The following is a 14,231-nucleotide window of genomic DNA, read 5'->3' on the forward strand; positions in this document are numbered from 1 at the left end:
CAACTGGCGTTGGTTGAACAGATGTGTGGCAGACTTGCGTTTCAAAGCTGCTACCGACAAACCAGCAAAAAAACCGCCAAATGTGTCATTTGTGACACTTGTGAGGTTATCTCAAACACACTCCGTCAGTCTTGATGCTGCTGAACAACAAAATGTTTAAAAATGTCGCGAGTTTACCTGGTGATATTCTCATGCGCGACGCGATCGCGAAAACAGCAAACAATTAACACCACGCTGGTGTTGTTCACAGGACAGCAAGAGTAAACGATCGGGAGACTCTTGTCGTCGTTATCGTCCCCCTCGCACGTTTTATTTCTCCGGTTTCAGCGTTTTTTCTTCACAACTAAAGCGTGCAGTTTACTTTGTGTGCACTAACATGGACTCGAATCAACCAGCGCCACCTCTGGCCAACTGCCACAGCCTACAGCCAGATCAACTTGTGACACACATCTGTACCACGTTTGAATTCGTTTCATGCACAACACATTTGTACCTTTCAATTGTGTGTTTGTGCATCATGCAAATAAACCTTTGAACTGAATGAAATGATATCATGTATCTATTTTGGACCACATTTCTAAAAAATTCCAAATTATATACACAAAGTCATAGGAATCACCACCCCTGTTCATCATGATCTTAATATTTTTGCCCATAAGAAAAACGTCTTGAACAAAAACGACACATCAATATTTCATTAGTGTTGTCACATCACATCCTGTAAGCATAGTCTGTCTGTGTCTTTTCTCTGCAAACAAACATTTTAGAGGTGTTAGTTATATACAGTCTGTATAAGTGTGGTTTGTAAGGAGATGGCAGTTACTGTGAATTTACAGCAGTTATATAACGTTAAATATAGAGAACATACAAATAAATTATTTATAAAATCAGAATTATTAAAATTAGGAGATTTAGTGAAACTACGGACACTATTAATTATGTTTAAGGCTAAAAGTAATATTTTGCCTTCTAAGTTAGAAAGAGTATTTTTAACGTGTTCGGGGGGAGAAGACAGCAGAAGGAAATTTTATTTTAAGCATCAGCTAGCTAGGACAACACAAAGATTAATGAGTCCAACAGTGAGGGGTATACAACTGTGGAACTCTCTTCATTATAATTCAAAGAATTGTATAAATTTACATTGTTTTAAAAAAAATGTTACATGTCTAAAACAATAACTCAATATGAAGAATGTGAATGAAAATTGAATTGAATAAGGATCCATTATTTTTTGCTTCATTTATTTTATTTACTTATCTTTTCTCCTTGTTACTATGTGGAGTGGTATATTCTGATTGTAAATTTGTTGTTTGGTTTGAGTTAGGACTGGAAATAAGTGTTCATGTTAGTTTGTTCCTTGACTTTTGGTGCCCACTTGCAATATAAGTTGGATTGTAGATGGGGGGGGGGGGGGGGGGGGGGGTGTTTAATAAGAATATATTCTTCTGCCTGCTCCTTTTCATACATGGTTGCAGTGCTTTACTGACAGAAAGTGTAGTTGGTTTGTTTGAAACAACTAACTGTGGAAACTGTTGACCAAGTGTGAAATAAATAAATGAAATTAAATGAAATTAGTAATAAACAGTCCCCAAAACTTGCATATGATCTTCAATTTGGAATCCATCTACTGACTATCACATAGCAGCTGGAGCAGTCTCCAATGGAGGTGAGTCCACTGCTGCCACCTGTGGCCAAGAACCATAGCCTACTACTAGATTAACTTGTGACACACATCTGCAGCTGGCTCTATCACCACATTTGAATTCGTTTTATGCACAATACATTTGTAACTGTCATTGTTTTCCATCCTTTCCAGAAAAAACGTTCAGCTACATGACATGCAGTTTTGCTTATTTTGAGCTTATCATACACTTGAAGATTCTGAAATCAGCGCTCCTTTTGTTTATATCATTTCACAGCAAAGACTTATGTATTCAACAAATATATTACACATTAATGTTTGACTACTGTTCTCACAACACATTCTGTCAGCACAGTCAGCATGTCTATCCCTATTGTGGAATATATTTTCAATGACCTTTCGCAGGTATGTTGTGCCAGTGGTGAGAGAAGCTCAGGTGCAGAAACTGATCAGTGTGTAAGATCACCAAATCGATACCTAAGACGGAAACACCTTGAATGGGTTACTTAAACATCACTGAGTGAAATGTCACTTTGATGCACCAACAGAAAACTTGTAGTTCACGTAACCTGCATGCCTTTGCACTTTAAAGAGACTGGAGCACCTAAAGGACACATGAAAACATTGACAGATTCACAGATAAGGCTTTTGCACAGAAATCTACAGTACCTGCACATCTGAACATGTTTAATTGCTTCACTCAACAGCCTGACGTCAGATGAATGATTCTGACTCTGATCTAATTTTTCCTGCAGATTGAATGTACCTTCTGTGCAAATTGGTACCATACAGTGTTCGTGGACTTCAGCTGTAAAGAAGGCGACTACAAATGTTGTGCATGCCAAATAAACATGAAAAAAGAGATCCCTGTTGTCTTTGCTTAATGATTGTTTTTAGTGTTGTCAATCCACATTGCTGGCATTGCATCTTTCAACATGTTTGTAGGTGGATTTGGATGCACCAGGTGTAAGTGCAGCCACTCAGCCTCTACTCAATGTGATCATAGAAGCAGGTGCAGATGTGTGTCACAAGTTAATCTAGTAGTAGGCTACGGTTCTTGGCCACAGGTGGCAGCAGTGGACTCACCTCCATTGGAGACTGCTCCAGCTGCTATGTGATAGTCAGTAGATGGATTCCAAATTGAAGATCATATGCAAGTTTTGGGGACTGTTTACTACCAATCACTGTGTAACTGCTGTAAATTCACAGTAACTGCCATCTCCTTACAAATGTCTATTGGATTAACCACACTTATACAGACTGTATATAACTAACACCTCTAAAATGTTTGTTTGCAGAGAAAAGACACAGACAGACTATGCTTACAGGATGTGATGTGACAACACTAATGAAATATTGATGTGTCGTTTTTGTTCAAGACGTTTTTCTTATGGGCAAAAATATTAAGATCATGATGAACAGGGGTGGTGATTCCTATGACTTTGTGTATATAATTTGGAATTTTTTACAAATGTGGTCCAAAATAGATACATGATATCATTTCATTCATTTCAAAGGTTTATTTGCATGATGCACAAACAGACACAATTGAAAGGTACAAATGTGTTGTGCATGAAACGAATTCAAACGTGGTACAGATGTGTGTCACAAGTTGATCTGGCTGTAGGCTGTGGCAGTTGGCCAGAGGTGGCGCTGGTTGATTCGAGTCCATGTTAGTGCACACAAAGTAAACTGCACGCTTTAGTTGTGAAGCAAAAACGCTGAAACCGGAGAAATAAAACGTGCGAGGGGGACGATAACGACGACAAGAGTCTCCCGATCGTTTACTCTTGCTGTCCTGTGAACAACACCAGCGTGGTGTTAATTGTTTGCTGTTTTCGCGATCGCGTCGCGCATGAGGATATCACCAGGTAAACTCGCGACATTTTTAAACATTTTGTTGTTCAGCAGCATCAAGACTGACGGAGTGTGTTTGAGATAACCTCACAAGTGTCACAAATGACACATTTGGCGGTTTTTTTGCTGGTTTGTCGGTAGCAGCTTTGAAACGCAAGTCTGCCACACATCTGTTCGACCAACGCCAGTTGATCTAAACGCCAGTTGATCTGGAACAACGGAACTCCTACAAAGTCTTATTTTAACCCTTGTGTTGTCCTCGGGATTCCCATATACTTGTTTGCCATTCACCTAGGGGTCATTTTTGACCTGAGGACAACACAAGGGTGAGTGTGCTGCTGTAAAGTGATGAACAGGAAGATGTTAACAAAAACTAATGAAACTGAGATGAAAGTAAACTGTTCATATTTGAAAGCACTGTGAATAAAAATATATTGTGGTGGTTAATGTGCAGCTCTTGGTGATTTGGGAGAAGAAGAATGTGTGAAAACTAGAAAAGTTGGTTATACAAAACCTTTGCCATCAAATGGGGACTGTAATTAGTATTAGATTACTTTTATAGTTAATTGCATACTGAGTGATAAAATAAAATGAGTAGAAAAGTTATAGATTGACATGGTGGAGAGTTCTTTGTGCAGAGTTAGTGGAAGGCAGCATGCAGGAATGAGGGAGTGTAACTAGGGCAAGGTCGAATAACAGCAGCTCTCACAGACAGTTGCATCAGTCCACTGCTTCAGTGTCTTCACAAAAGCTTTAGAGATTTTTAGTTTTTGCCTGTTTGCAGGGATCAAGTGAACCATGACATGGTCTGAGAATCCTGATGCAGTGTGAGATGATGACCCTCTTACTATCAGCTCATGTTGGGTTTAAGTCAACCCTGCCGGTAAACAGAAACTGTTGCTGAAAGCAACCACACAGACACCACAATAGTCTTACTTGCAAGGGGACTGTCAGAGAAGTGCTGCCACTCGCGTATCCAAACAACTCCGATTCTTCTGCGTCCGCCTCACTCTTTTATTGACAACAGAGGTTACACACAATTCAGTTAACCATGTGACAGTTCTAAGCAGGCATGTGCATTTGTGTGTGTGCGCGTATGTCCTGACACACATGTACGACAAACATGTACAGAATCATTTAAAAGCAGAAGTGAGTGTTAGGTTTATATTGTGGATTGTCATTTATGCTTAGAAATATATACTCATTTATGCTTAGATTTTTATTATCGATTGCATAATGATAGAGGTCTGATCCTTAGCAGTCTGCAAAGACTCTGGCATACACACACATCTTAAGGTCACGAGAGAGGTCGTACCTTCTCTTATTGATTTATGGTATAGGAGGACACCTACTCTGTATCTGTTTAAGTATAAGAGCCTTTTGTTTAGGTGGACCGCTGGACTCCTGGCACCAGCTTTGGGGAGTCATTCACAGGGTCACATCTGTCAGTTCTTACCAATTTTAGACCAATCTCTAAGCTGCCGTTTTTGTCTAAGGTTCTTGAGAAAGTTGTCCTCCAGCAATTATCCTCATTCTTAGACACACATAATATTCTGGATAAATATCAGTCTGGTTTCAGAGCCTTCCACAGCACAGAGTCTGCTGTACTAAAGGTGTTCAATGATGTGCTTTTAGCCGCTGACTCTGGAAAAAGTACAGTCTTAATTCTTTTAGACCTGAGTGCAGCATTTGACACTGTCGACCACACAATCATATTAAACCGTCTAAAGACATATGTCGGCATCCAAGGCTCTGCTCTAAAATGGTTTGCCTCTTACTTGGAGAGCAGAACATATTCTGTGATGCTTGGTAACAAATACTCTTCCCCTACTACTACACTCGCTTGTGGAATACCTCAGGGCTCTACTCTGGGCCCTGTCTTATTCTCCCTATGCATGCTCCCCTTAGGTTCTATTTTTCAGAAACACCAGATCTCCTATCGCTCTTATGCGGATGATACACAGTTCTACCTTTCTCTAAAACCAGGTGTTGATAGTAAACTGCTGAAAGTTTCAGATTGTCTTAGCAACATAAATTGCTGGATGTCTCTTAACTTTCTCAAACGAAACCACGACAAAACCGCATATAATTTTTTGGTAAGCAGGACTCTGTTAGTCTCATCAGAAATGACTTGGGCCCACTACCAGCTAGTGTACACCCCTATGTAAAAAATCTTGGTTTCATTTTCCATTCTACCCTCAAGCTAAATTCAGTCGTTCGTGGCAGTTTTTTCCAACTCAGGAGCATTTCTAAACCCAAAAATATCTTGTCATCTAAAGATCTGGAAACCGTTATCCATGCCTTCATATAATCACATCTTGACTTACTGTAACTCTCTCTATTTAGGCGTCTGTCAGTCAAGCCTGTCCCACTTGCAACTTGGTCAAAATGCAGCCGCAAGGCTCCTGACGGGTACCAGAAAGAGAGAATTACTCCGATACTCGCATCTTTACACTGGCTGCCAGTTAAATATAGAATTGATTTCAAGGTTTTATTATTTGTTTTAAAGCCCTCCATGGTTTGGCTCCAGGTTACATTTCAGATCTCCTTAGCTTGCACCTACCCACTCGAACTCTGTGCTCCTCCAGTCAGATGATTTTATTGGTTCCACGCTCCCAGTTCAAATCTAGAGGTGACAGGGCTTTCTCCATTGCTGCCCTGAGACTCTGGAACCGTCTCCCCTCTTTTATAAAATCCTCTTCCTCTTTGGAAATCTTCAAATCTCCTTCCTTCTCCCCTTTCTTTCCCCCGGTAAAGTCTGTCCCGCATACAACAAGTGAAAATAAAATAAACAATTAAAGGTGAATCAAATAGACCATTACGGCAAGGCTGGGATGGTCCATTTGGTAAAGTAAATCCGTTGGGCATCTTTCTTCGCCTTTAGACAATAATTCTAATGGCAAAAGATCCAAACGGGACAGGCAATTTAAAAAAAAAAAAAAAAAGGAAATCTTCAAATCAAATTTGAAGACCTATCTATTTTCAAAGGCTTTCGGATCTCTTTGACGCCGTTTTTATTCAGTTTTAGTTATTCTGGTCTTTTATCTCATTGGATGATGTATTCATGTGCAGTGTTGGTTAAGTTACTTGAAAAAAGTAATCAGTAACTAATTACTGATTACGTCCCCCCAAAAGTAATCCTGTTACTTTACTGATTAATTATTTTCAAGTAATTAGTTACTTAGTTACTTTTTAAAAACATGATTTACAACCTGAATAGGTAATAAAGAAATAGATCTTTCAGCCCAATTCTACTGTTTCCGCATAATGCATCATACAAAATGTAATCAAATGGAAAAGTCTCTTTTTAAAACTTGTTTTAATCTTTTAACTTTATGCATCAAGCAAAAATTAAATTATATGCAACATTCTCTGACTGGAAGAAATTTGTTTAACATTTAAACCAATTTTCTGCACATTCCAGCACATAAAATAAAATATTTTTTGTGTTTACACTCAGTCTTTCAAATAAATGCAAGTGAAACACAGCAGAAGATAAATAAAATAAAAGACTCAGCGGTCCTGTTGCTCTATTTTCACCTGTATAGCAGGAGTGGGGCAGGCGGATGTTTGCCCTGGTTCAGGTGTGCCGCAGCGGTCAGTGGAAGAATCTGCAAGTTTGTCTGTGAATTTCCCATTACGTGGTAGCGCACTCGGTGCTTGCTCGGACGTTTAGGGGTTTTTTTCGCTGTAAAAAGAAGTTTTCTTTCCACGCAGTGAACAGCGGACACTAATGTTTTTGTCACTTTTTACGGAATCAAACTCAAAGTAACGTCAGTACTTCCACGCTTTAAACGCTGCACGGTCATACTCTCTCCCGCACTTGATATATTATCCATTGTTGATCTGCACACAGCTGTTGCCATGAACGTCGCACTCGCTTACGTCACTGTCATGAGACACTCTCGCAAAAAAATCACGGTTTTAAAATCACGCAGTAACGCAGCATGCTTACGGGTAAGTAACAGTAATCTAATTACCTTTTTTTGCAATAGTAATCCTTTACTTTACTCGTTACTTGAAAAAGTAATCGGATTACAGTAATGCGTTACTTGCGTTCCATCTCTGTTCATGTGTATACAGAGAGGAGTGTAGTAATGTTTATTTGCTCTGCTTCTTCTTGTCAGGGATAAAATTCATATCTATACTTTTTGTGTCCCAGCTGAGTAACAGGAGGAGAAGAGTCTGGTGGAGCAGCAGAGGAACAATTTCAGCCATTTGGACTCAGCTCAGCCACTACAGAGGAAACAATGACTTCAACACAAAAGGTGAGAAAAATATCACAGTTACACTGTTACTGAAACTGTGTGCACAGCTGGTTGTTAACAGCAGCTTTATCATTTCCATCCTGGGCTCCTCCATACATACAGAATCTACATTCACAAACAAAAACAAAGATCACATTTTATCAGCACACATTGAAACAACAATATCATCAGTTGAACTCAGAATTGATCATACAGTAAACATTTTTTCTGCAGTAATCAATATTTCTTCAATTATGTCATATCCATTACAACTCTCATTATAGCACATCATTGTAATGTGATACCACCACCTTCTGGTGATGGTAACACACCTACAACGTGTTTGTTGACATCTTTGATCCCACTAATGGAGGCAGTTTCAGTTTGTTCCACGACTGCATTTCACTCACTGCCTCTGTTTGTATCTCCGTCACAGCAGGACCAACATGGAGCGAGAAGTCAGCGCTCTCAGAAACCTCACAGAAGAAAAGGAGAGAAAAGATACAGCTGTGAGGAGTGTGGGAAGGATTTTACCCATGCCGGACACTTAAAAAGACACAAGCTCACCCACAGTGGAGTTAAAGCGTACAGCTGTGAGTTGTGTGGAAAGTCTTTTACCCATGCTGGACACTTAAAAAGACACAAACTCACCCACAGTGGAGTTAAAGCGTACAGCTGTAATGAGTGTGGGAAGTATTTTTCCCAGGCTGGACACTTGAAAAGACACAAACTCACCCACAGTGGAGTTAAAGCGTACAGCTGTAATGAGTGTGGGAAGGATTTTACTAGGAAGTCTAGCCTGAAACATCATCAATTCATCCACACTCGGGAGAGACCGTTCAGCTGTGAGTTGTGTGGAAAGTCTTTTACCCATGCTGGACACTTAAAAAGACACAAACTCACCCACAGTGGAGTTAAAGCGTACAGCTGTGACTTGTGTGGAAAGTCTTTTACTCAGGCTGGAACCTTAAAAAGACACAAACTCACCCACAGTGGAGTTAAAGCGTACAGCTGTGACATTTGTGGAAAAACTTTCAGCCAGTTAGGGTACCGAAATATTCACCTACGCATTCACACTGGACATAATGTTTACTGCTGTAATCAGTGTGGCAAACTGTTTACAACAGATGCACAGTTACAAAGCCACATGCTTACCCACACTGAGGAGAGACCTTATAAATGTGACCTGTGTGATAAGGCTTTTAAAGAGCCACGTTCCCTGAAAAAACACCAACAGATCCACAGCAGAAAGAGACTCTACAAGTGCAGTTACTGTGAGGTATGTATTTTTCTTCTTACAGTTGCAGTTATTTTGAATTATTATGTCAATTAGATTTAATTTCAAAGCTAAATGAGACATGAAAACTACGATGACCTGGATGACTGAGAACCTTCACAGACATGAAAACTTCATGTACAGAATATTCATTAAAATCTGACACAAATCTCCTGAAACTTTCCCGATATTGGAAAAAAGTAAAGTTTTAAAAGCCTCTCCCCTTTCTATGTATCTAACATTCACACTCCAATGGATGCATCGGAGAGCAGCTTGGGGTTAGTATTTTGTGGCATGCAGAGTAGAGCGTCCAGAGGTTTAACCACCAATTTTCCCATTAAGTAAATTACCTACAAATGAAGAGTCATTTTTGCTCAGTAAGCTGAGTGTTATAATGTAAACAGTAAAATGTGGACGTTGGCAGAGATGCTCTTTATTTCAGGCGACATTCAGGATAAAAAGGTTGAAGGAATTCCCTGACTTACACTGTCTTTGTGTCTTTGTTCAGAAGCAGAGCGACACAGATGGATCCACTTCTCAACCCTGTCGTCACTGTGGTGGTGGGAAAGTGTTTTGCTGTGACCTCTGTGGAAAAACCTTCAGTCATCAAAAGAGCCTAAAACTACATCAACGCAGACACACTGGAGACAAACTGAACTACTGCAAAGAATGTGGGAAAGGCTTCCCCACACAAAGTCAATTAAAAGAACATGAACTCTGTCACAGTGGGGTTAAAAAGCATGTCTGTGACCAGTGTGGGTCATCCTTCACCACTGCATGTCATCTTAAAGTGCATAAACGAGTCCACACAGGAGAGAAACCATACAAGTGCAGACACTGTGACAAAAGTTTCTCATTGTCAGGTAATCGTAACAATCATGAACGTACACACATTGAAGAGAGCTTCAGCTGTGACCAGTGTGACAAGAGCTTCAAGAATCTCAGTTCATACTCTGCACACAAACGATCCCACGCTGTAAATAAACTGTTTCACTGTTACCAATGTGCAAAAACATTCCCTTCATTATTTGCTCTGCACAAACATCAGCGTGATCATGACAATGGCTGAAATCATTCCTATCATCATAATGAATCTGAAGAGACAGACAGTTCTGTTGCATTGTCAGAAGTTTGATGTGAAAGCTGCTGTAATTTCTGCTGAAATCCCTCATCTGTTATACATCAGGTTTCTCCCAATTTTTCTTGTTTTCTTTAATGTTTCTTTGAATTTTAATGTTAGAAAAACTTTACCCTAACTACGTTAAAATCTTTCCTCCACTTGGAAAAAGTGCTATTTAGTTGTAGTAATAGTAATAGTATGGTGGTGGTAGTAGTAGTAGTAGTAGTAGTAGTAGTAGTAGTAGTAGTAGTGTAATTAAAGAAATGCCTGACTTATCTATTAATTGTCAATGTATCACAGACTTTGAAGCTGACAGTAGCTAAACCATTACTGAAAAAGTCATCCCAGGATGACTCAACTTAAAAACTAAAAATTCCCTGAAAAGCCTTCAGTTAATCCAAAATGCTGCAGCAAGAGTGCTCACAGGGACTAGAAAGAGAGAGCAGATTTCTCCTGTATTGGCTTCCCTTCATTGGCTTCCTGTTAAATCCAGAATTCTTAATGACCTTGTAGTACCATATCACCCTATTAGAGCACTTCGCTCTCACACTGCAGGCTTACCTGTTGTTCCTAGAGTATTTAAAAGTAGAATGGGTCAGTTTTTGGGCCTCTATTTTAATTGCAGTCCAAAGATGCTTTCTGTTATTGTGGTCCTGTCACCTGCTGACTTGAGATCTGTTACATCTTTGTATACATTAAAAACAGACTCCAGACATTTTTTTTTTCATTGGTGGTGTTTAGTTTTAGTTTAGTTTAGTTCTGTTTGCTGATTTCACTGCCTTAAAGTATTGTAAACCTTAACAGGTTTTTATGTCTTTATCTTCTGTGTTAAGCATATTTAGTTTACATGTAATGAAATGTGTGATATAAATAAAATTGCTATTGTCAGGAATATATTAGTTCTTCATGGCACAGATTTAACAAGTTACAGAAACATTCCTCATAACTAGGGATGTAAGAAAATATCGACACATTGAATATCCCGAAATTTTGTGTTATGACACCAAATCAATATTCAAAAGCAGTGTTATCAATTTTTTATTGAGAATTTACATGAAATTACTGTGTATTTCTTTTGTGTGTCGCAATCAAACTCTGACACTGCTAACTAGTTGTTAGCAGTTTTTATCAACCTCTCTCTGATGGAAAACGTCTCGTGATAACACTGGATGTGCTGTGGAAGTGTCTAGCTTGCCAAATCAAAGAAGTAGAACAGTGAATGTGTGGCAAATTGTGCTAGCTCACTGATGACTGAAGAGGACAGCCAGCCCCAGCAGCTTTCAAAGCTAAGGTGTGAACATAAGTACCTTGACACCATAGCAACGTCTTGTCAAATGCTAATTTTAAAGCAAAATGAGGGGATCCCGCTCAACAGACAACTGAAGAAGTTCTCCAAAAGTTGATTCTGTTCATCTGGACGTAGCGTTTTGTGGGAGAAATGTTTCGTCACTCATCCAAGTGACTTCTAAGTGCCAGGAAGATTGCCAGGATTTATACATCAGGGAAACCAAACAACCTTTGGTGAAGCGGATGGCACAACAAAGAAGAGCTACCTCGTCGGGCCAGGACTCTGCGGTCTATTTACACCTACAGGCCAGTGGACACTCTTTCAAGGATGAGGATGTACACATCTTGGACAGGGAGGAACGCTGGTTTGAGCCCGGAGTCAAGTCATTTACGTGAAAAGGGAAAGACCATATCTGAATCGAGGATTTTGCCATCTTACAATGCTGTGATTGCAGCTATTCCCCAACTCTCTGTGAATGATACTCATGGCCATTGGTCAGTGGGTTTTGGTCAGTGGTTGTTGATCAATGGTCATGAGAATTTGCATAATTAAACCTGCAGTCAGCTGAGACTGAAGAAGTCACTTGGATGAGTGACGAAACATTTCTCCCACAAAACGCTACGTCCAGATGAACAGAATCAACTTTTGGAGATTTACTTTCCTGGATGATTGAGAATGCATTGAAACTGAAGAAGTTAACTTTTCGAAACTACTAGCAACTTCAACTCATGCCACAAAAATAACGCAGTCAGTACTTGGTTTTATTTGCAAAGACATGAGCCCTCTGAGTGTTGTGAAGAATAAAGGATTTCGTAAATTATTAAAATGCTCCAGCCCCGTTACGCCGTTCCTTCCTGACAACACATCACGGACATTGCTCTGCCAAAGTTGTACCAAGAAGACAAAGCGACAGTGCAGGACTCAGCAGAGACAGTTGTTTTGACATGCGACACTTGAACTTTGAGAGCCACTGAATCATATGTAACTGTTACAGCACATCACATAACTGACCAGTGAAATCTTCAGTCCCACGTACTACAAACCCGAGCCATGCATGACAGTCACACAGTGAACACATTGCAGTGTTAATATCAGTTGAAGCAGAAACAGCTCACAGATTGATCAAGGACATAATTACAAGATGGTACAGCTCCTATGATATGATAGAAGGATTTTTAGAACATCAACCAGCCATCTGTGCAACTCTGCTTTTTGCTGAAGTCAGGAAAAGTGAAAAAGAAATTTTCACATTGAGTCTGACATCATGTGACACCTATGACTGACTATGACCCTGATGAAGGCCACAAGCCGAAACGCGTTGGTCAATTATTAAAGTTGTTCTGCTTCCCTCAAGTGTTGCTGGAGTTCCTGCTTTTTGAATTCCTTCATCCTCTCCATGCACCTTGGAAGCAGGCGAAGTTGTGCCAGAAATCTTTGCTGTGATTTATCATGTGACACCTACAAGTGTATGGTCACAATTTTAATCTGTTTTAAATATTTAGTTATGTAAGGGGCATTGTGGTATTTTACTTTTCAGGTAAAGTTATGAGGAGGCATCTCCACAAGGGGGCCGTTTCAATGCTCCCATACCTCAGACAAAGAAGAGCCTGCAGACTATTGAGGCAGAACTCAGTAGTAACAACCTCAAGAGAGCTTGGTATGGTATGAAAACAATGACAGGGCTACAACGAAGGGTAAAAGTAATGTTAGCTTAGATGAGTTCACCTCTGACAAACTTTTAGCAGACAGTCTTAACAGTTTTTACCTTCGTTTTGAGAATCTTGACTGTTCTAGGCAGACGAGTACATTATGGCAAAAGACTGTCACTTCCCCATCAATCAGTGTTGCAGAGTAACGGAATACATGTACTGGCATTACATATTTAAAATACAAAATATGAGTAACTGTATTCCATCAAAGTTTCTGTTTAAAAAGGTGATAATCAGAATACAGTGACTTTGTTGAAATAAATGGATTACACGACGGTCTTTTCCTGTTTCATATGTTAGGCTATGCTCTCTCTATTTTTGGTAATTCCGCGCCAATGGAAACCCAAACAAAACACGCATTAAGAGGCTCTAATGCCTGTGTCTCAATCTCGTGGCCCATGTTGCTTCTACTTGCAGCCCGCATAATGACATGAAGAAATATTTTAAAAAATTATTATTCAAAAAGCAAGAGGCAGAGTGTTACAGGCATAGCCCTAAAGAATGAGGCCTCATGGGCCTCATGTGTAGTCCCTGCTGCAGGGAGAATGGGCTGCTATACCTGTTATGTGTCTGTGAGCGAGGGAGAGAGAAAAAGGAGAGTGGAAAGTACGAGTTGTCACCGAGCAGAAATGGGAGATGGAAGCATGTAAATATAATAATAACCACTGCAGCCAAAAGAGTGCCTGACGAGCCCAGTTGTAAGTACGCTATTAAGACTCGACGACACTGTGCTCGTGTTTTCCTCCCAAAAAATAGGTTCCGTTGGAGCAGCCTTTCAACGCCTCTCTCTGTCTCTTGCTAGCAAAATTGACCCAGGGAGTAAAGTAAAGCTAGTTTTCGGCTACGAGCCCGACGCGGAACCTGACGTTTTAGCCAGAGGTCCCTTTACTATGGCTCAGAGCCACGGACCTGTTTTATATACGCGCGGAATAGTTTTCTATCACCACCTGGTGGTGAGTTGGATCAGGTGGCGAGAAAGAATGCTAGACAGACCCGGTGTGCCTAAACGTACAGTGAGGGAGTGCTGGGAACGCCTAGCAGATGCTGCATCCTGAGGGAGACTGGGGACATTGAGTCCGAATGGACCATGTT

The 14,231-nt window shown here is 40.1% G+C and overlaps 1 protein-coding gene across 4 annotated transcripts in view; it reads left to right on the forward strand.

Annotated features, from left to right (window-relative positions):
• The window catches only part of LOC134634821 (zinc finger protein 665-like), a 28,991-nt gene extending 18,097 nt beyond the window's left edge, over nucleotides 1–10,894 (forward strand). Inside the window, exons 2-4 of one of the 4 annotated variants that reach the window (XM_063484224.1) lie at nucleotides 7,662–7,767; nucleotides 8,183–9,025; nucleotides 9,531–10,894. In XM_063484224.1, coding sequence (XP_063340294.1) covers nucleotides 7,750–7,767; nucleotides 8,183–9,025; nucleotides 9,531–10,091 — 1,422 coding nt within the window. In that variant the 5' untranslated portion in view covers nucleotides 7,662–7,749 and the 3' untranslated portion in view covers nucleotides 10,092–10,894. The remainder of the gene's footprint in view (nucleotides 1–7,661; nucleotides 7,768–8,182; nucleotides 9,026–9,530) is intronic. The other 3 variants (XM_063484228.1, XM_063484225.1, XM_063484229.1) reach the window with 3 other exon arrangements.
• The last annotated feature ends 3,337 nt before the right edge of the window (nucleotides 10,895–14,231 follow it).

Source organism: Pelmatolapia mariae, linkage group LG9 (assembly GCF_036321145.2).
Source record: "Pelmatolapia mariae isolate MD_Pm_ZW linkage group LG9, Pm_UMD_F_2, whole genome shotgun sequence".
NCBI lineage: Eukaryota > Metazoa > Chordata > Actinopteri > Cichliformes > Cichlidae > Pelmatolapia > Pelmatolapia mariae.